The sequence below is a fragment of the Phragmites australis genome, chromosome 7, assembly GCF_958298935.1.
Source record: "Phragmites australis chromosome 7, lpPhrAust1.1, whole genome shotgun sequence".
Lineage (NCBI taxonomy): Eukaryota > Viridiplantae > Streptophyta > Magnoliopsida > Poales > Poaceae > Phragmites > Phragmites australis.
In genome coordinates this window covers 25,252,920-25,274,822 of record NC_084927.1, presented here as the reverse complement: position 1 = coordinate 25,274,822, position 21,903 = coordinate 25,252,920, and the positions used below count along the sequence as shown (strand labels likewise).

Sequence of the window (21,903 nt, the reverse complement as noted above, 5' to 3'; positions counted from 1 at the left end):
TGCAGTAAATGAAATCACATATCATATTACCAATTAAATTTCAGTTCAAAGCTGACAAATTTCAAATTATTTCATCACGATGTTGATGGATACCATTTTTTCCAAATTAACATGAAACGACTGGCTAACATTGCTATGCAGTTTGAAATACCACGTACTGATGTGTCACCAAAATGACCTACAAGTATACTTGAACACCAAAATGACATAAAAGTAAAAGTTACTCAAGAAAGTAACCCAAAAGGATTGTAAAGAATATGTATGAACGTACTTCAAGGCAGTGAAAGGATAACTTTGGTACATCTGGTATTTTTGTCTCGTCCAGTTAAATAGAACTGGTTTCTGAAAGTTAAAACTAAAAACAATACCAAATGAAATTTATCACAAATTGTTGGCAAATATGGTTCAATTTTCAATATGATTTGATTTTGAACGCCAAGGGGTGATGGACAATACAAGAACGGATAATTACAATGGACAATGCACCAAGGAAACCAACAATAAATTTGAAAATCAACTGATATAACCATCATTGAACAACGTATCTACAACATATAGGAGTACAGAGACACAAATGTTGTCTTGAAAACATTCAAGGAGGAGCCTGCATTCAAAGCCAAATCAAAACCTTTTGGAGTGAGAACTAGAAAACCTTTTGATGCCCAAATCATGCTTGCAGTTCACATGCTCAGAGCAATAATTGACCCCTTTAATTCCTGGACCAATTTCCACTCTTTCCCCCAGATTTGTGCTGGAGACAGACATCCGCTATACAAATGTCCTTTGAAGCGGCTTTGCACATGTCATAAACTGTGAGGCCGGCAATGGCTACTGCAGTCATTGCTTCCATCTCAACCCCTGTCTTCCCGCTGGTTGTGACTTCCCCTTCTATCACGACACTAGAATCCTCTTCATTGAGAGTAAGATCAACACGAACATGGGAAAGATTAATGTTGTGACAAAGGGGAATGAGGTTGCTAGTTTGCTTTGCACCAGTTATTCCAGCAATCTTTGCAACAGTAAGGACATCTCCTTTCGCAATCTCGTTTGATGCCACCAAATTAAACACCTTTCGGCCAAGCAAGACCCTGCAGCTGGCTATAGCAACTCTCTTGCTGTCTTCTTTGGGTGAGACATCAACCATCTTCGCCTGCCCGCTGCTATCAGTATGGGTAAGCACTGGTTGTGAATCCTCAGTTCCATAAGTGGGCGAGGCTGGTTGCTGAGGAGGACTTGAGCCTAAAGGACTGGGTGAAGGAGATTCGCCAAATATTGATTTCATTTCCTATGATCACAAATTTTGAGATAATTATTAGTAATCATTCCTTTGAATGCCCAACGACAATTATATAAACACACTTTTATGACAAAATTGCACAATACAAAGTTAGAACCCAATATTTAGCTTTTCTAGATATTGCCTTACTTTTATAATGTTGCATAATACTATATTCAGCACCTAAGAGTCCAAGACCACAAATTTAAGTGGCAAATTCTAACTCATGAGCACACCTTGGAAAGTGAAAATGGCACATTTCACGTCACTAAAATATACATGATAATTGGCCACAACTTAAGTGCACAAGGATGTGGTACGAGTCTCACTGTTTTGGTAGTTTGGTAGTTCTGTAAATTTTTCTACTTGTAACTTTAGTTTGTCATAACTTTTGGTTGACGACTGAAGAAATCATGCATATGTAATTTTAGTCGAGGCATCAAAATATAATACTGCGAAAAAACATCATAAGCAATTGTCTATTCAGGTAACGGTTCAATTTCCACTGAAACTGTGCATACAGTTAAATGTCTGAAACCTGGAGTGTTGAACCTGTCACCGTATTCCTTTCATTAAGTTTCAAATGTGCCAATGTACAGACCATGTTAGTACTCTAGTTTCAGTAAGCTATACAGATAACAGGAGAAATAATAGCAGCAAAAGACAACATCCAAAATAGATATTCAAATGCCTAACCTTGTTTAGCTCTGCTATAGTATCAGAAGGAATCCCAGTAGAGAAGTATCTCCAACCATTAGATCTTGCTACTCTTGGGAGAACGGAGCAGAAGATGGACATTGTAAGCACACCAAAGCGCTTCTGCAACAAGGAACAAGTAAATTGAGAGATTTTAGGACATGCTTACTATATACATAAACTGCAATTCCAAGTGGAATATGTCACGAAAACCTACTCATTTGAGCACACAACATGATTTTCCGTCCAAATAGCCCAGCATATGCTACAATCCAAATCCATCTAGCAAATTCCAGAAACTAATCTAGCACAATCCATCTAGTTTTAATTGAGGTTTCAAATAATCTGTTTTTAGCTGAATCTGAATTTCATTTCAACCAGTATCAAATACAAATTTTCTGGTTGCATGTCGTATGGAATTGCAGAGTCGAGACAAAAGTGCCAGGCAAAATGCCAATCATTATCATCATCAACAACAACAAAGCCTTTTAGTCCCAAGCAAGTTCGTGGTATGAGAATCTGAGCCTTTGGATCCATGCACAGATCGTAATATCCTGGACTACAACTTTTGAGCTATAGCCAATATAATTTCCTAATATTTCTAAGCTATGATGCATGTATGGTGTCATCACGCTACGCGTCATAAGCAATATAAAGGTGTGAAGGTGGTGGGTTGTAGTGCCTCGCCGCACCGCCGTAATAACTATATTGATAGTAAAATGAGAATTCCAGTTTACTGGCACTTGGTTTAAAGCCAAACACACTACCTTGGAATCAAATTCCATTTTACTGGCACTTGGTTCTAGTGCCAATTCCTGATAACCAAACCGGTTGAAATTCCATAGAAAATCAGATGAATTTGGCTCCTCCGCGAAACTAACCGTTAACAGTAAAACTCGTGACATTAAGGGTATCTACAGAAGCATGGCAGAAGAAACAGCTCCAGGATCCCGGTCTAAGCTGAGTATTCGAGTAGAACAATTACTTAGAAAAGAGTACACGAACTTACCCACTAGCGATTGTTGAGGTGCTGCCGATACTGGAATTACTCCCAAAGTCCTACTGCGCAGAACGTGGGTGAGTCAAGACCGGATCACTTATCGAGGTTTAGGGCAAGGCGATTTTTGCGGCTCCTTCTGATTTATGGTGAGCGCTGGCCGGGAATCGGACCAGCAAAACGCCGCGGCGCCGTGGCACGACGGCGTGGAGGGCGGATGGATCGGCGAGGGGGCGTGGGCGTGGCGAGGTGCCCGGCGGCGGCCGGCGGGTGGTCGGTGAGAATGCGAGCATGAGAGAGGGAGAGAGAGAGAGACGGAGGCAGCCCGAGCAAGCGAGGGGACACAGAACGGGCCGCCGAAAGGCCAGCTGGATGGATCGACGAGATAGCCAGGCCCAGTGGAGCGGTGCAGTGCGCTGTGCGCGCCAGCTACCAATTTTGGATTTTGTTTCTTCTTCTAAAATTTATTTATTTATTATTAAGATCACAAAATTAGGCCTTTTTAGCAAAATTTTTAGAATTACACCCATATTTGTAAAATCACAGAAATATTATGTTCCTTTACTCTCAACCTTTAAAACATCATATAAATAACCACGAAAAATTCTGATAATTTTGAGATATATAGGATGCTACCTTCGAGTTCTCTACAAAATTTCAGCCCATGCTCGTGTACTGCCAACAGGCAACAGATGTACAATTCGATCACAGAACAGTTTGATTCCACATATCACATTCAGCTTGCAGATGCACAATTCACAAATTTCCTTTCCACCATTATCACACTGCATATCGTAGTTTGACTCGTCCTTTTGTACATTAAGGGCAACAATGGACTGTTACAATAGATCGAGCAAAACCAAAGAGCAAACGAAGCATAACTGGGGAAGAAGCCACAAAACAAAAGCAGATGCATCCATTGATATCGGTGCATGCACGATCGAGCAGCGCGCGCTCGAAAAGAAACGGAGCTCCTTCCCGTTGGCGTGGAGCTGATCGCGATCAGTGGCGCCTCGCGAGCGCGAACGCGGAGAGGAAGATGAGCACGATGAGTATGACCATGGCGGCGAAGGAGCCGATGAGGGAGCCCGAGATGCGCTCGCAGAAGGAGTCGAACTGCTGGCAGATGGCGAACCAGTTCGCCCGCACGTTGCCCTTGTGCGCCAGGTACACGATCGCCGCCGCCGCCGACGCGCCGGCCGTCACCAGAGCGAGCATCGCCTAACTCAAACACATAAACGACGAGGATATATAAGCAGCGTGAGATCCATGCATGCACGACTATCGGTACGTCTATCTATCAGTGATCACTGATCATCAACAAGTTGCTTCACTAAAGCGACGTTACCGCGTCGAAGAAGACCAGGATCAGACGGCTGTAGCGCGCTGTGGGCCTGATGATGTGCACGATGGACAGCGGGATGGACAGGACGAGGTACGTGCAGACGACTGCGTTCGCCGCGACGAAGAACCTGCACGCTCATCGTGACATCAAGCTCGCAATGAGCCAATACTGTGCGTGCGACTAGACCGAACCGACTCTGTTCGTTGTAGCGACAACTTACGTCAAGGACGGGAGGTCGCTGTACTTGGCCTCGAACTGGATGAACTGCGTGAAGAAGGGGAGCGTCTCGTTGGTGGTGCCCATGGCGATGGCGCTGCCGATGGTGCCGATGATGGCGATGAACCGGAGGAAGACGTCGATGATGGACACGGCACGGTTGACGCCGGCCGCCACCGGCGCGACGAGGGGCGCCTTGGAGCTCTCCCCGTGCTCAACCACCACGTCCTTCGTCATCGCGTGCCCCGAGTCGAACTGAAAGCTGATTGCTAGGTGAATCTTGCTTGCAGGTGTGAGATTGCCTAGCTGCTTGCTTTCTTGCTTGAGACGAGATGGCTCCGGTGGTCAGACCTTCTTATACATGCATGATAGGCCCTCAGGTTAGCATTGGGATAAGCATCTTATGCCCCAACAAAACCAACAGCTCGTTTAATTTTGTCAATCATGCAGCCCAGAGAGAAAGGTGGTGATTTAGGTAGCTTTGACAATTGAAAACACCAACTAAAGCTCATCTTGCCATTGGTTGGCTCTGCACCTGCTCTTACTTGCTCAAACGAGACTAACGAGTTGCAATCATTTTTCATTTCTTCTTCAGCCAGACACTCTTTAGTGTTGGAAAGTAAGATTGTACATGTGATATATCAGGATCACCGAGATGCTCAAGGATCGACTAGGATCCTATTTGTTTGGTAAATAGAGATAGAATCTTGTGTTTGGTTTGTATAGAATCTTGGAGTAGGATTATATTTCTTCCTTGAGTTTATCTCGGAGATCTTCTGGTCAATCTGTAACGCCACGCAAGGCGCTCTTCCCTGCTTATATCAACACGGAGACGTGGCTCGAAAGGGTGACAACGCTTCCATATCTTTCAATATGGCATCAGAGCCTATCTCCTCATATTCATCTACGCCAAGTTCATCTTCTTCCTCTGCGCCCACCACCACCATGGCTGGTTCCTCTCTCGGGTTGCCGGTAACTGAAAAGCTAACCAAAGAAAACTTCATATTCTAGACGGCACAAGTTTTACCGGCAATTCGGGCCGCCCAACTCATCGGATATCTGGAGGGCGATGTCCAGACTCCGCCGGCAACAATTGAAGTCATGAAGGATGACAAGACAACCAAGGTGGTCGCGAACCCTGCCTATGCGGGTTGGATCACACATGACCAACAGGTTCTAAGTTACCTACTCGCCTCTCTGTCCCGAGAGGTCCTTGCTCAGGTGATGACTCTAACCAACACCGCTGACATATGGAAGGCCATCCAAGAGATATTTGCCTCTCAGTCGAGATCGAGGATCATCATCTATGCTCAAACTGACAAGTACACGCAAGGGAGATATGTCTGCAGCCATGTACTTCTTTAAGATGAAGGGCTTCGCAGATGAGATGGCGGCCGCTAGAAAGCGGCTAGATGAAGATGACATTGTGTTGCATATCCTCACAGGACTTGATACCGAATACAATCCGCTTGTTAAGGTGGTAAGTGCAAGAATTGATTTAGTTAGTCTAAGTGATCTCTATGCTCAATTATTGTCCACAGAAGCAAGACTGGAAGCACAGAATTCGCAATACCAGATGACGGCTAACATCGCATCTAGCGGAGGACGGGGTTATCTCGTGGCCGAGGAGGATGAGGCCATGGCGATGGCAGACGTGGTGGCGGACGGTCTGGTCTAGGCTACAACAGCTACAGCAGCTCGTCTGGTTCCAAACCGGTGTACTAACTTTGCTCTAAAGTTGACCACATGGTCCACCGCTGTTGGAAGAGATTTGATCAAAGCTACACTTGAGAAGAGAAGACCGCCAACAGTGCTGTTGTAACATATGATGTTGACAACTCTCGAGAAGTATAATGGGCAGGATCAAGTCTATACTGCTAGTGGTACAGGTATGACTATCAAGCATGTTGGTTATTCTATTGTTCATACCCTAGCTCGTGAACTTCATCTTAATAATGTGTTTTTATATCCCTAGTGCTAGAAAGATCCTTGTCTCTATTTATCGTCTTACTTCTAAAAATAACATCTATCTTGAATTTCATCCCAATTTCTTTTTAATAAAGGACAAAAAACGAAGAGAACTCTTCTACGAGGCAGATATAGAGGTGGTCTCTATCCTCTTCTAGCTTTCAAGGAGCCATTCCAATCAAGTCAGGTTCTTAGTGCTATCAAACTATCATATGAACGATGGCATAGTCACTTAAGTCATCCTTCGTCTGTCGTTGTTCAAAAAGGCATTAGTAGTAATAATCTACCATATTCTCAAGAGTTGAATAAAGTGTCAGTGTGCGTGATGCATGTTAGCAAGCCAAGAGCCATCAGCTTTCCTATCCAAAGTTATCAAGTGTGTCTAAGTCTCCTTTAGAGCTTGTTTTCTCAGATGTGTGGGGTCCTGCACCTAGTTTAATTGGCAGAAACAAATAATGTGTAAGCTTCATTGATGATTATAGTAAACTCACTTGGGTCTATTTTCTAAAAAATAAATATGATGTGTTTAGTAGATTTCATAAATTTCAACAATATGTTGAGCGCCTTCTTCTTTGAATGCGAATCCAAGTAAGGCATCAGATCGAGGAAGGAAATAGAGAATGTTTTCATAGAAACTTTTTTTTCATAGATCAACTCTAAGATGAGGTATGCTAAAACACAGTTTTTTTTTTCATTTTGCCTATGCTGAAAGAATCGTTAGCACGAAAATTATGGCCATGCAGACCAACTAGGGAAGCGAGTATCAAAAACTAACCTTGTCAGGACCCCTACCTTGGGTTCCCATATGCCTCCTGCATCAGTCCCTGGATCAAATAGCTGATACGCATAGAATTCAACAGAATAATATCAAAAACATACTTCGAATAAAATAAAATAAAATAATTATCTGAACAAAGCAGAAGATGGTCTAGTGGATAAGGATCCATGGCAGACCAGCCAAACAGAAGAGCCTACAGCAGAGCGAAACGAAACGAACGATGCAACCCAATGCCATAGGCAACTCAGGTGCGGACACAATCTTAGACTTCTTCTTTTTAACTTTATTTGGGTTGAGGTAGATCTCCACCTCAACAATCTGAAAGCGGCAAGACTGAGTATAAAAGGTACTCAACAAATCTGAAAGTTGATAGATGCATAACAGATATTTCAAGGATAAGGCTTTACAATTTAGTTTTAAGCGTAAAATAGTTTATGCAGGTATTCAATGGTATTATCTACTGTTAATCTTTTGAAATAAAGGTAACCCATTTAAAAAACTTTTGAAACAGTTTAAAATAAGGTAACCTAGTAATAAAGTTTTTGAAACAATTTAAAACAATGTAATCTGGTAACAAAGCTTTTGAAACAATTTAAAACAAGGTAACCTGTTAACAGAGCTTTTAAAACAGTTTTAAATCTAGAAAATAGTACCAAGTTATATATGAGAGGTTTTCAGTCCTAGGAGGGGCTACACCTTGCTCTGCAGTCCGTTTTATCACATCTGGTGTACCTTTAGTACCACACAGATCCTGGCGGAATGAGCTAGCAACCTCATCACACAGACATCTAGTCCACACAATCACCATCAAGACACACTCACCCAGAGTCTAGTCAACGTGATTGCAGCTTTTGCATGTCCATGATTGTGCACACGGCTATTCGAATAGATTTACACTCTGGAGAGGTGATATAGCTTTACCTATGCAATATGTTCAGCCTCTAATTGTTGCAAGCGGAGAAGCGAATCATACCAAGGCACTCCAATCACCTTTCCTATCGGGCTTTTCTATGAGATTTACCCCCAAGCGTCAGAGTCCATGTACTGAAAGTCAGTTCCCTTTTTAAGCCTAGGTCGGTACTAGCAACCTCCAAACAGTGGGACAGATGGCCATTTGATTTCTCACTGCTCTCAGCCTCCTAGTATGATACCCAACTCAGTCCGATGAAAGAAAAGTCAAGTCTTGCCCATTCAGGACGCATGGTTACAGGGGGTAGCTAGGCCAGATGGCGCAATGACTCGGTCCTTAAGCGGTCGGGCCAAGCATCTTCATTGGCAATGAATACCACCAGGTAACTCAAGCCCCAAGAGCATCCTCCTCGGAGGACCACTCTATCTGCCCACGCCAAAATAGTTTTCACCTATTTTTACACATCACCCTCCATATCTTACATGATATCAAGGATTTTACAACCATCACAGAATTCACAACCATCAAGGATTCATGGTATATGAGTTAATATTGATAACGATAAAATGATATCTCCGAAGAGACATATATTTCCCAAAAGCAACGTCTCCGAGGAGATGTATTCAATCCTAAGCATGCTAGATATCATAGCGTCATCTGATGTTAATATAGATAATGATAGGTAATCCTAGGGTCATATGTATTCTGGATGATGACGTTTAATGCATGGCAAGTGTTGATAGGATTTAGCTATTATAAACAGTTTAAGGAAAACGCGATACATATCACATGTGATAATAAGTTAAGTTTTAATTAATCATGTAGATTATTTAAAAATATAGGTTCAATATGATCGAGGAAATAGGATTTGCCTTCGCAAAAGTCAATTCATGATTGGTCTTGTCGTTCGAGCATCTCGAGTTCTTCATCATCAAGCCTCGCCTTCAGTTCCTTCCTTAGGAGGGTCAATGCCTCCTTTTGATCTTAGGGTTATCTCAAAACGGTGCTCATTGACACCCATGCTATGAACCATGTGTTGAACTGCCTTCTCATTCTTCTTTTGCAAGTATTCCATTATTCGACTGGCATACGGTGTATGCATTGTTGTACAATGAATAATAGCAGCAGCATGCCTCTTTTGGTAGTACCTGATAATGCTGTACAATATTCCCTCAACGATTGCAACAAGAGGGAGTCAACGCAGTCCTTTAATGGCTCAATTGTAAACTCTTATATGTTGGTCATCATGACGCCATACCTACCGAAATGCAAAAAAAATATATCATCAATTTTCGAACATACTAGTTTGTACTCCACATCAAAATAAATTACGAACAACACATACCTAGCACCTCCGGTGTCGTATAGCAAGGATCACTTCTCCTTTGGCTTTGCCTCAATCCAGTGTGAGAAACATTCGATGTTTCTTGACGACCTTCTTCTCACATTAGGAGGGTCAATGCCTGCTTCAAGAGACGGCAGTGCCTCCGGTATAGTGTCAACATCAGTAGGCGGCTTCTTATTCCTCTCCTGGACATGCGTCCTTGTGCACTTATCCAATTGCTTTCACAAAGCATCAAACTTGTGACTATGGTTTTGACTGCACAACTTCTTAAACATGTCTGTCAATACCTTGTTCTTGAATTGCTTGTAGAAATTTGCTCCCATGTGATGCATACACCACCGGTTCACAGGTCAGGCCATAGGAACGGCTCACTTAAATCCTCTTGCAGTGTCTTTATAGCATATAAGATCCTAGCATGTTGTTCATGTATAATGCAAATATTTGGTCGATCATGGACAATCCTAGCCTTCAGGTGCCTAAAAACCAGAGCCAGCTTAGCCTGCTCTCACCCTCCACAAACGCAAATTCTAAAGAAGTATCTGGTTATTCGCATCAACACCAATTATAGTGAGAATCTAGCTTTTGTAATTTCCAGTCAAGAATGTGCCATCCGCACAGAGCAAAGGACAATAATGCTAGAAGGACTGAATACACTGACCCAAAAGAAAAGAAAGCACGTCGGAAAATCATGGTCTGGTTTCCATCAAATTTAGTCTCCTTGAAAGCAGTGTTTGTGCCAGGGTTCATTTCCTTCATAATTTCAAGGACATGAGGAAGGTCGCAATAAGAAGCCTCGTAAGTACCTCAACGTTTCTCCAAGGCTTTCTGTTTCTCATGCTAAGCCTTTTGATAAGTAATCTCATATTTGAACTGTTGTAATATGGATCGTTGGATGAAAGAGCATTCCTTGTCCTGCTTCTGAATAATCTCATTGAACAATTCGTTTGCATCTAGTGCAGCAGTGAGGTTATGGTGCTTTCAATCTACGTTTCCAGCTTACAATTGTGTTCAACCACTCTAGAGGCTACCCAATGGGTCGCATACTTCGACTTATATGCATGAACATAAAAGCTGCATACATAAGTTCTGCACTTCACACTGTATTTTTTTTGAGGTCGATACAGTAACCCATACATCTCTGTGTGATGTCACTATCCACCGTGCCACTGTATCCTTCATTTCAAACCGATTGAGAAAGACCTAATTTAGGTGAACCATAGTTGATTCATACTTCTAAGGAGAATCATGGTTTTCCATGCCTTGCATCTTCACTTTCTCATGAAAGTTCCATTTATCGGGGATGGCGGCTTTAGAGGATGCAATATCATCGTTGTCATCACCGTCATCGTTATCATCATCCTCCACATTTGCAGATTATAGTAAAGATTATACCTCATGTACCGCATTACGGTCCACGTTCTCAAGATCAGCAACAATTTCTTCAATTCCCTCCCCCATATCAACCTGATCCTCAACCTCTACCGTCTACATATGCACAACAACATCTGCCTCAGCCTTATATCGTTGCTCAACTTCTTCCCTCGTCACTGCATTCCCCCGCCTATCCACTTCTTCTGCAAGTGTCGCTACACTGGTATCGTCATACACTTCTCTTAGACAAGCCTGCACTAGTATATTAAACTTAACCCCACGACGCTGGCACCACTCCAACCATTGCAACCACTTCTTCATCCAATTCACCTGTTTCAACTCCCAACAAACACGATCAAACGTACGAATCCACATGCAATACACCGTAACGGAATAAATGTCAGAGTCCAACTGAAAATATTAGGTGAATCATATTCTCATCTCCTTCATCTTCGTAACCTCAGGGTTTGGGTGCTCAATAATAGTAAACGGAAAATTACTCAAATCAACACCCGATGGACCGTTATGAATTTGACCATTTTTATAGAAAACTCTAAGAGTTAGAGTGTTTGACATAACTGCGACCTAAAATACATATATCAAATAAATTACCAAGTTAATTTCATGTGACTAACTTCAAATGTAACAAACAATAACTATATTCCTAAAACTATATTACAAAGATAAATATTACGTACAACATATTTATTTTACTCTAAGACCTATAGCGCTGAAGACATATATATATATATGACATGACATAATTTTAAATGAAATAAAATTATTCTCGGCCTAAATATGTAATTTACTGTATATTAAAAAAAAAACTGTACATAACCTAACTAAAATTATTCTTTGACATGTTAGTATTTTTTTCGCGTACTCAGGGTGCGACAACCTGTTTTCGCGTCCTCAGGCTGCGACAACTAATTTTCATGCCTTCGAACCGCGAAAACCACCTTACTGCGCCTACATGGGGATCCCACAGGGGTTTTCGAATATTAGGGCCGCGAAAACCCATTTTTCGCGTTATAAGGTGGCGAAAACACTGATTTCGCGTCATGCGGATGCGAAAACTCGTTTTTCGCTAGACCAGGCCACAAATAGGTATTATTTTTGTAAATTTCAGTATTTCAGTATTATTTTTAAAATTTCCGTATAAAATTATAATATTAAAAAAATCATGAGATCACCTCGCACTTGCCATCGTATCTCAACTGGCATGCATTGACAAATGGACTGGAAAGGTCTCAGGCCTCTGGGCTGGACCGATAAGCCACCGACTTGATAAGTTCTCCCTGCACAAAGCCCGCCATGTTCTCTCGCCCATTAGGACTCTGGTCTTAGCAGAGCCCAGCCTTTCCTCTCCAAGGCCATCCGGATCAGAAGGCTTTGGGCAATCTTCAGCGATGACAGAGAACATAAATTCTGAATCTTAACACGAAAACGCTTCGGGATCTTACAAAATGCATCTCCTGATATTACATAAAATCCTTTTCCAAGATGATCCTTAAATTGGATTGTCCAATTTGACCATCTGACTGTACCATGAGTTAGTAGGAGTACAATGGTTAGAACAGTAAGCAAATGCTGCTCAATGATTACACAAGGGTGCTGAAAAAAATGAGATTCCTAGTAGACGCTTCCCAAGTCGGAAAACGGCACCCCGGCGCATCCGAGCGATAGGATGGCAAGCCGGCCCGCACGGCTATGCACGGGATTTTCCCGTTTTATGCGGTCAGGAGCGTGAGGGCAACGTTACATGGTAGAGTCGAGTTCGGCGAAGGTTAGATCCATCGTTCCACATCTAGTTTTAGACCTCTAATAAAAATCGTACAGATGAGATGAGGTCGCACTCTTAAAAAAACCGGCACCCCGGCCTTCCACACCCTCCATAAGCTGACTCCTTGCCCCCTCATCAGCATCAAAGCGGTTGACTTTGCAGCTTTAATTCCCCTTCCCCAACCGCCATCCCTTGTCCAAACGCAACAGCATCCTTGCAAGAAGAGGAAGAGCAATAGGAAGCGAGGAGACAAGAAGCAGCATAGGCGGCATGGACCGGAACCTGAGCGGGTTCCTGATCGGGTGCATGGGCGCCGCCGTGACCCTGCTGGCGTACCAGCAGACGGTGGTGTCCAGCACGCAGTGCATCGCCGCCGGCTTCGGTGTCCTCATCTTCGGCCTCCTCGTCAAGGAAGGCTTCATCTCCCTCTGATGCGCCTGAGGTGTCATCCTTCGTTTTCTTTGCTCCTACTGCTTGTACTTCTGCTTCAGTTTCTGTAGCTGCATCTGTGCTCGATCCTCTGGTTCTTTAGAAAGGGAATAGTTTTTTTCCTTGGAATAATCCTTTTAGAAGTGAGTGTGTAGTGGTTGGTTGAGCTATGTGGCATGGACGCTTGTTGCCGATCGTATGTACTTTCGTCCTTTACATGATGAACAACAGAAGAACATAGTTCTTGGTTTCTTGCAGCTTCTTCAGCTCATCAGAATGAAGGCAGTCTGCGTGATTGTGTTGAGCGAGCCTGTTGGCCCTGTTTCTTTCCTACCGGCACTTTGGCGTGCCAATTCATCCCTGTTTCATTTGCAAGTAATAACTGCCTGGATGTGAGTTTTTGTTCTGTTGAACCAAATAAAACACATGATCATTTCATTACAGAAACAGAAGTACCATCAGTTCGCCAAAAGAAGATTGATTTGGGATATAATTTGCGCCCACTAGCGTTTAGGCTTTAGCCTGAACAACTGAAGGCATTAAGCAACGCAGTTCACATACCTTCGATAAAATGTCTCAGTTTATTCACTTCTTACAGTCGAATCGGATGCGGTGCCCTCCTTGTCTTACAGTGGCAAATGACTACATTTTTTTCTCACAAAAGAAGTACATGGCCTACAGCTCAAGCATACATGCCTCAGAAGAACTTGTAACATACGGACCTGCCTTGTCTTCTGTCTACAGCATCCTAAAACTGATTCAGACTAATCTGCTGAAGTTGAGCTATGGAACTGCACTGGCGCTGCTACAAAAGATCAACAGTTCGGACATCGGTATTTCATGATGTGCAGCTCTTCTTCAGAACTCTTGAACAATCCTCTTCAGAGAAGAGTAAGTCCCCGTCGCAGCAACCAGGGAACCAAGAACGATGATTGTGGCGATCAACGCAACCTCCGCCTTGCCGCAATGTGCCACACCGAAGATCTTGAGGTAGAATATGCAAGGGAGCAGCATCGAGGCCATGACACTCAGAAGCGAGCCGACGAGCGCCATGAGGTGGCCGAAGAAAGGGACCGCGAGGGCGATTATGACCGTGCTGAGGACGATGAGGGTCCTGGTCAGTATGCTGACAGACCTCTGGTTGCCAGCGGGCAGCAGCCTCTCTTCAACTGCTATAGCGAGCGGCGTTACCATCAGAGCGTATTTGGAGAACGGGTTGATCAGTGTCGTGTAGATCGCCAGCTTTGAGCTGATCTTCCCCTCGGGCAGGTTCAGTGTCACTTGGGATTTGACGTCGTCGCCGTACATGAGGTAGCCGAGAATTGCCATGGATCCGTAGTTGAGGGTGCAGGCAACGAAGCATATGACCAGCACCTACGCAAGCAGAAGATAGACAATGGTAACTTCCGTCAGGGGCAATAAACAGATTTAGCTAGTACTTCAGTTGCCTTTTGATACTGCAGTGTATATTTCTTGTATAAAAATGCTGCTCAGTCACTGTCAGACATTTTTTATGCTTCTACTGTTCAGTACTGCACTCGAGTTCGAGAACAAGACAAAACAATTGACACGTCGGTTTGCTACCAAAGAAAAAAGTGGCAAAGCCGCTCATTCCGAGGAGTGAAGTTTGGAACAAGCCTACTGAAGGTTACTTCATAATCATGTCCACCATCAGACTGATTGAGCATAAAATAGTTGATGCAATGACTCTCAGACTCTCAGACAAAGATTATATTTCAGGTCCCTCTTTTGGTACCTGAAACTCTTGTCAGAACAAACGTTATATGTTGGTTATCTCCTATTTTCATTTTCAACACCAAAAGTGCGGAGATTAAATGAACTAAAAGAGGTAAGCTTGTTTTAGCTACGTCGTTACTATTCAGTGACATCAAAATCATGTGCTACTCACCCTGGAGAACTTTTTCTTTTCCTTCATGGAATTGCAGACTGTTGGAAAAATGGCATGGCCACAATAGCAGAAGGTGTACAGGCCCAGAGCAGTGGGCAGGCCACTGACATTGAGCACCCTTCCCTTCCCCTGGAACCCGATGCCGTCGACCACAGCGGCCCACAGCACGCAGAAGACCACGACGATCGAGGCGAGCACGCCGCTAGCGGACACGTACGCGAGCACGCCCAGGCTCCTAAGCCACGTGGTCGGCAGGATGACAGCCGCCACGAGCACGACGAAGAGCTGCTTCCCGGAGACCACGAGCCCGCCGAGGCTGAGGCTGGTGCCCGGGAACAGCTTGTCCAGGTTGTCACCCTCCAGTATCAGGAACCCGATGGCGACGAGGTAGAGCTCGGCGTAGAGGAACACCGACGCGGCGAGGCGGCCGTTACGCCCGAACGCAAGCGCGCCGATGTCCGGGTAACCCCGCACGGCTGGCGATGCGCTCATGCACCGCTGAAGCAGGAGGCCAGTGTAGAAGCAGACTGCAGCGACGACGAGCAGGAGCGCCAGGCTCAGCCACCCGCCCTCCGACAGGGCGTACGGGATGGACAGCAGCCCAACGCCTGAACAACCAAGAACAAGTAGCGTTGGCAACTCTGTTCTCCAACTAAACTGACGAATCCTGGGAGAAGATGGCGTTTTGGACTCACTCACCGGAGAGGGCGTTGAGGCCATTGAAGCAGGTCCACACGAAGGTCGCGCCGTCGTCGGGCTCCGGGGAGCACTGCGCCTCGTGGTCGCCCGCCGCCGGCTCCTTGCGCTTCTGCAGGGCCCCGTGGGCGTGGAGGAGGGGCTGCTCCAGGCCCGGCAGCGCGGCCGGCGAGCCGTTGGGAGGGTCAGGGGACGCTGCTCGGCCAATGGCCATCTTATTCTTATCCGCCTCCTCCTGGTCCTCGGGCGGCCGCTTCCGTCGTAGCTGGCGCCGCTCACGCACGCACGCGACGGAACACAACAGAAACAGAGCACGAGTCGTGCTGCGCACCGCCGCGAGCTGTAGATAGGAGAGCCCTGCGTTGTTGTTTTCCCGTGGCCACGAACGAGACGAGGCCCACGAGTTCGCGAATTTCTGCGTCCCGCCCGTGCAGAAGTGCACGCCAAATTGGAGAGTGAGACTGCAACTCAAGCAAGGCAGCAGTGGCTCCGCTGAAAATCCACGGTGTGTCTGGTGCATTTGCTTTGTTCTTTCTATAAAAAATAGGGCCAGATGCCTTTGGTTTAAAAAAGAAAATCCACGGTGTGAGATCTGCAACATGAGATGAAAAGCTTTCACAGGATTGGAGCTAAGCAGAATTCTGTCTATCCTAAAAAAACATATTCTTTTTCATGGATATTCCAAAGCCTGAACCTGGGAAGATGCTTCGTGGGAAATATGCCAATCAACAGGACATGGTTGCCAGGAATCAGGACTCGCTATTGGTGTTTCTTTTTCGGTTGCAGCCATGTTACAAAGTTGCATTGGTCTCGGCCGAGAGCTAGTGGACATGGTTGCCAATTCGTCCTCGCCGTTTCATTGCACGATGACCACATGCATTGACACGTAACGTCAATCGAGATCCTTGGGTCGGATTGGCTGTAGCACGTATCATAGCATTTCGTCGTCGTCGCCCCACTGAGAACAGAGGCGTTGTCTTGTGCGTGTGCCACGGCGTGTCCCGCTATTAGAAAATTGTTTATTCACGGCGCACGGTGCTCGATGAGACTTGAAACAGTAGTGTGTTCCGTGAACATGGAATGCGTTTGAGGCTTTGAGCACGAAGCCATACAGCAACACAAAGTGGTCCCACCTCGGCCATTATATTTTTAGCTATAGCCTTTGATCGGGAGAGAGCTCTCGTGAGGGAAAATGATTTTTTTTTTAATAAAGGGATGCCTTTTTTTTTCAGATATGACTTAGCCATTTATTATTACAAAGTTTAACACCAACTAATGGCTCAAATTCATAAAAGCAAACATAATGGAATAAAAATTAAGCATAAAGCTTTTTAGTAAACATCTACTTATGTTTAGTGAATATCATGTCCCTCGCTGACTCATTTTGCAGCGACGATCAGAAACAACATACTGTGGAGGGAGACAGAGGGTATGAAAGGTAATCCATGTGGCCAGATGACATATCGAGACAAGACCTTTAGTGTTGCCCTTACGTGATAGATGATCTTGCGCAGTTGTAACTTCATTCTTTTATGTTATAATTCCTCATGCACTTTTTTTAATAATAAAATATAAATCATATCATAGAATTTACATCCAAGATGTATGCAGCCAATACTTAGACCACGTTTGGTAGGGCTTAGCTCTCAACTTCATCTCAGATATGGTGTTTGCAGAGTAATATAAAGTGATTTAATTATCTATTTTTAGTTTAGAATGTAAATAAGATAACTCACTCAAACATCATGTAACCTTAGCACCAACTTCACAAATTTCTAGAGCTAGGGATACCCTACTTTAAAAAAATTTAGAGCTACACCTCTGCCAAACAGATCCTTATTATAAGGTCGTAATCATTAACTAGATAAATTACTAACAAATGACATCCATGTTTGATAAATATATCCATTATAATAGTCTCTAAAAGGTGGCATGTGTGCATTGTACCCCACATGCACTTTTACTTAGCCTCACCCAAAATGCAGATAATCACGTACAATATAAAACTATTACCTTCAAAATTTAAGCATTCTAGACATGCAATCAAATGGAATCTTCAACTTCTTTTTGAGGGGATGAAGAATCTTCATTCTTCAATCAAGCAAACCTAAGAAAAACATAATGTAAGTTGGTGCTGTGTCCGGGTCTCTGGGACTTATGGGGAGTGGTGACATTGTTGGTGTTCCAGATGGATCGCACGGGCCCAAGAGACCTTTTCAGTTTGTTTTGGGAACCTTGGGCCTATCCTAAGCGTTGCAGCCTGACCTGCTATACCAGCAACCTGGCTCTAGTAGACCTTTCTAGTGGGCCAGCTATGTTCAGCATGTGAGTTTGATAGGTGACCATGTAGGCGACTCTAAGGCGAATGTTCAGATCCAACGTCCATCTCGCCGCCTCCCCCTCCTCTGGCACCGGAGGGGTGGGGTACTGATAGATCGACACCGGATGTGATTCGTAAGGTAGGTATTATTTGTTTTTTAGGCAGTAGCTAGGTAGTGTTTTAGCTGTTTTGGTTTTTCAGAGATGTCGTCTGACGTTTCGCAAGGTTGATCCGTAGATCTTGAGTAGTTTGGTGTTAGATAAGGTTTTGGTGGAGTTGCGGTTGGGGGAATTTCTCAGTTCTTCCTGATGTCGCGTTTATGTTGTTGGGGTGTCAGATTTTGGTTTGATGTCACGGGCCTTGGTCTCTAGGCTTCCTACTCTGGTATGCCGGCGGTCGGTGGCGCTAGGTTGAGGTACAATCTGCTTTTCGACAATGGTGCGGCCTATGGTTGTCAAGCTGGCCGTGTGAGTTCATCGTTTTAGGGTACGTCGACGTTCGATGTGCTACTCGTTGGTGCATTAAAAAACTATGAAGTTTCTTCGTCGAGGACATCAGCTTCAAGTTGCTTGCTCGGTGTGGTCTCTGTCCAGGGCAGCGGTCCTCCGATTGTTGGCATCGAAGGAGACTGGGTAATCCTTACAAGGACCCATGTGTAATTTCAAATATCATCAGGGGGGTCTTTGTATTGAGTGTTATGTAATCATGTTTACGTTTATATGAAATACATCCCGGCTTTCTTAAAAAAAAGGTATGTTCAGCACCAGCAGCACCCTACTGTCACGTGCGACTCCTCTCTCCCAAAAAACAAATTGTCACTTACGGCTGGCAAACAATTTGCATCGCAGAAGAGTACGTCGGTACGTCCCCGTGATGGCCACGGAACAACTACCGCCGCCGCAGCCCCTGCAGCGCCGCCGCCGCGCCTGCTCAACACCTGCCTCTCGCGCTAGCTGCACAACATGCGTGTATTCTATTCTTTGATCTTTGTAGGCACTAGTAATCTGTCTTCCTAGGCACCAGTAACTCTTGCGTGCAATTGCGTAGTCGAGGTGCCGCGCGCAGCAACAAATTTGTCACATCAGCTCGTGGATAATCTGCACGAGCGACGGGTACGTCCCGGTGACCACCACCAGCGATCCCAGCTCCAGGATCGCCACGATTGCCGCGGCCTCCGCAGCGCGAGCGCGACCCAGCGGCCCAAAGACCCTGACGTAGCAGACGCACGGCAGCAGCATGCACGCGCCCACGCTGAGCAGCAAGCCCACCAGCGCCATCAGGTACCTGAAGAAGGGCACCGCAAGCGTCACGGCCACCGTGCTGAGCACCAGCAGCGTCTTCACCGTCACCGAGACGGCCGCGCCCTCGCGGCCGACGGCGCCGCGGATCCTCTCCTCTATGGCCGTCGCGATCGGCGAGACCACCAGCGCGTACTTGGAGAACGGGTTGACCAGCATGGTGAAGATGGCGATTTTGGAGCTGAGCCGCGCCGCGGGGAGGTTCAGCGTCACCTGGGACTCCACGCCGTCGCCGTACATGAAGTAGCCGAGCACGGCCATCGACCCGTAGTTGAGCGTGCACAGCACGAAGCATATCGCCAGCATCTGCCCGTCAAGATTTGAAACAGATTTGACCCGTGAATTAGTTGTGACAAGCATGGACATGCATGTACATCAGAACAGGATATTATAGTACCTTTGGGAACCGAGACTTTTCCTTCATCGAGCTGTAGAGCATCGAGAACACGGCGTGGCCACAGTAGCAGAAGGTGTAGAACCCGAGAGCCGTGTGGAGCCCGGTGGACCGCAGCGCCATCGTCCCTCGCCCGGAAAACCCGACGCCGTCGACGGCCGCGGCCCAGAGCACGCTGAGGACGATAGCGACCGACGCGAACACGCCCGTCGCGGAGACGTACGCGAGCACGCCGAGGCTGCGCAGCCACGTTGTGGGCGCGACCACGAGCGCGACGAGCACGACGAACAGCTGCTTCCCTGCGAGCGACACTGGCCCCAGGCTGACGCTGGCGCCGGGGAAGAGCTTGCCGAGGTTGTCGCCGTCGAGAATGAGGAAGCCGATGGCGACGAGGTAGAGCTCGTCGTACATGAAGGGCGACACGAGGAGGCAGCCGCCGCGGCCGAAGGCGCGCTCTCCGATGTCCGGGTACGTCCGGATGGGCGGGTCGCCGGCCATACAGCGCTGGAGGAGGAGTCCGGTGTACCAGCAGATGGAGGCCACGGCGGCGAGCAGCGCCAGGCTCAGCCAGCCCCCCTCCGAGAGCGCGTAGGGCACCGACAGCAGTCCAACCCCTAACCAAACAGTGCATACTGTCTCGTCAAATCAAGACAAGGTACGACTCACGAACAGTGATGCATGTATGCAAAGATGGATTGGTTGACATGCACACCTGACAAGGCATTGAGGTCGTTGAGGCAAGTCTGCACGAAGCTGGCACTACCGTCGGCGTCCTCCGCCTTCTCAGGCCGCGCGGCCTAGTACTGCCCGAGGAGTGGCTCGTCATAGCCCACCGGCATGGCGTAATCCGACGGATCGATCGATTGCGCCCGCGCACCAACTGCCATGGCGTATCTCTGCACTCAGCTTAATCGTATGCTCGCGCAGAAATACAAGACTCGCGCACGATCCTCTTCACTTTGTACTTGCTTATATATATATAAGCCGTGCTGCCGGCCTGCCGTGCATGTGCATCAGCAGGTTGGGAGCACCTAAGCCCACACCGGTCGCTATATTTGTTTAAGTCATCTTTAGTAACTATCTTAAATTTTTATTTTAAAAACATTATTACAGTACCCTTTATCACTATTATATCATCTCTTATTTTTTCATCTCCAGCAGCTATCCTATTTTCTACCTTCTACTCTCGTTTTCTCTCTGATCCCGCTGTCAGCCTCTATGAACAGTAATGCTACAGTGTGCTACAGTAGCACTCGATACCGATTCTGCTGTACTGATTTCCAGTACTACAGTACACCGCAAAAGAACTGTAGCACTGGATTCTGCAAATTTGAAGCTCCTGCTGGAGTTGATCTTAGGACGCGGAGTTATTTTACCACACGAGTCCACATAGATCACTATACAACAAACAACTAGTCAAAGACGATAAAGAATTGAAGTGCCAGACAGATTTATGCGGTGTCGGTTTCAAGTCGTCGGTGGCTGCACAGTAGAAGTGCAAAACCTGCATTTCATCCAATATCTCAGCTCGATATATACAAGTGCAGACGAACATACACGCGGATCTTCAATGCAGGTGCTCGTTTGTCGCAAAAAGAGTGGTAATACAGATAGTCAGATACAAGGATCCCAACTACTTCAGGTTTGCAGTGCTCATCACTAATGTCATGCCATGGATGGCGCACAAATCCTGTAGCTATTACTGCCAATATATCTCCTATCAGCACAAAGTAACTGAAAGAAAAGTAATTAACTTCAAAGGAACTAGGAAGCAAGAAACATGACAGCCAACTAAAATATTCCTGTTCTCATAGTGAAAAACAAGATTTTTTTTTCCATAGCATGCTGATCAAATACTAGGTAAATTATGTCATCACAGAATAACAAAGGTGGACCAAATATGAAGTATCACCTAAAATGATTTTGATGTGGACAAATGCTGCTGTACCTTCTTCTCTGAGTCACTATCTCACCTCCAGCATGTTCAGCCAACGGTTAAATAATCACCACGTTTGGGCATCATCAGAGTAGTAACAGAAAGCAAACATGATACCAACTAGAGGAACAAAATGATATATGCAGTTGATTATAAACCAAGTCAGAGTAGTTAGGCAGTGCTAACTAGGAGTAAGATTTCGTCATTACCTGGAAAATAACTTCATCGTGCCGATA

At 45.6% G+C, this 21,903-nt stretch overlaps 3 protein-coding genes and 1 pseudogene across 3 annotated transcripts; all 4 read right to left on the bottom strand.

Moving 5' to 3' along the window:
- Positions 1-501: 501 nt before the first annotated feature.
- On the bottom strand, positions 502-3,317 carry LOC133924355 (cyclic pyranopterin monophosphate synthase, mitochondrial-like). The gene is made up of 3 exons (XM_062369847.1): positions 2,982-3,317; positions 1,973-2,095; positions 502-1,285 (listed from the first exon to the last, which is right to left on the bottom strand). The coding sequence occupies exons 2-3, from the start codon at positions 2,072-2,074 to the stop codon at positions 710-712; spliced, it is 678 nt and encodes a 225-aa protein (XP_062225831.1). The 5' UTR covers positions 2,075-2,095; positions 2,982-3,317; the 3' UTR covers positions 502-709.
- Positions 3,318-3,724: 407 nt separating this feature from the next.
- LOC133923532 (casparian strip membrane protein 4) lies at positions 3,725-4,868 on the bottom strand. The gene is made up of 3 exons (XM_062368816.1): positions 4,535-4,868; positions 4,318-4,441; positions 3,725-4,190 (listed from the first exon to the last, which is right to left on the bottom strand). The coding sequence occupies exons 1-3, from the start codon at positions 4,765-4,767 to the stop codon at positions 3,972-3,974; spliced, it is 576 nt and encodes a 191-aa protein (XP_062224800.1). The 5' UTR covers positions 4,768-4,868; the 3' UTR covers positions 3,725-3,971.
- An 8,715-nt stretch (positions 4,869-13,583) lies between these two features.
- Positions 13,584-16,111, bottom strand: LOC133924354 (amino acid transporter AVT1I-like). Its single transcript, XM_062369846.1, has 3 exons — positions 15,723-16,111; positions 15,024-15,631; positions 13,584-14,488 (listed from the first exon to the last, which is right to left on the bottom strand). The coding sequence occupies exons 1-3, from the start codon at positions 15,931-15,933 to the stop codon at positions 13,973-13,975; spliced, it is 1,335 nt and encodes a 444-aa protein (XP_062225830.1). The 5' UTR covers positions 15,934-16,111; the 3' UTR covers positions 13,584-13,972.
- A 3,004-nt stretch (positions 16,112-19,115) lies between these two features.
- LOC133925509 (amino acid transporter AVT1I-like) lies at positions 19,116-20,618 on the bottom strand (annotated as a pseudogene).
- Positions 20,619-21,903: the final 1,285 nt, after the last annotated feature.

Excerpts from the sequence above, each read along its gene's own strand:
- LOC133924355 (XM_062369847.1), bottom strand. The coding sequence starts at position 2,074 with ATGTCCATCTTCTGCTCCGTTCTCCCAAGAGTAGCAAGATCTAATGGT. Across the intron at positions 1,286-1,972 it reads CTATAGCAGAGCTAAACAAG|GAAATGAAATCAATATTTGG; the intron begins GTTAGGCATTTG and ends TTGTGATCATAG.
- LOC133923532 (XM_062368816.1), bottom strand. The coding sequence starts at position 4,767 with ATGACGAAGGACGTGGTGGTTGAGCACGGGGAGAGCTCCAAGGCGCCC. Across the intron at positions 4,442-4,534 it reads AGCGACCTCCCGTCCTTGAC|GTTCTTCGTCGCGGCGAACG; the intron begins GTAAGTTGTCGC and ends ATGAGCGTGCAG. Across the intron at positions 4,191-4,317 it reads TCCTGGTCTTCTTCGACGCG|GCGATGCTCGCTCTGGTGAC; the intron begins GTAACGTCGCTT and ends TGTTTGAGTTAG.
- LOC133924354 (XM_062369846.1), bottom strand. The coding sequence starts at position 15,933 with ATGGCCATTGGCCGAGCAGCGTCCCCTGACCCTCCCAACGGCTCGCCG. Across the intron at positions 15,632-15,722 it reads TGGCCTCAACGCCCTCTCCG|GCGTTGGGCTGCTGTCCATC; the intron begins GTGAGTGAGTCC and ends TTGGTTGTTCAG. Across the intron at positions 14,489-15,023 it reads AAAAGAAAAAGTTCTCCAGG|GTGCTGGTCATATGCTTCGT; the intron begins GTGAGTAGCACA and ends CTGCTTGCGTAG.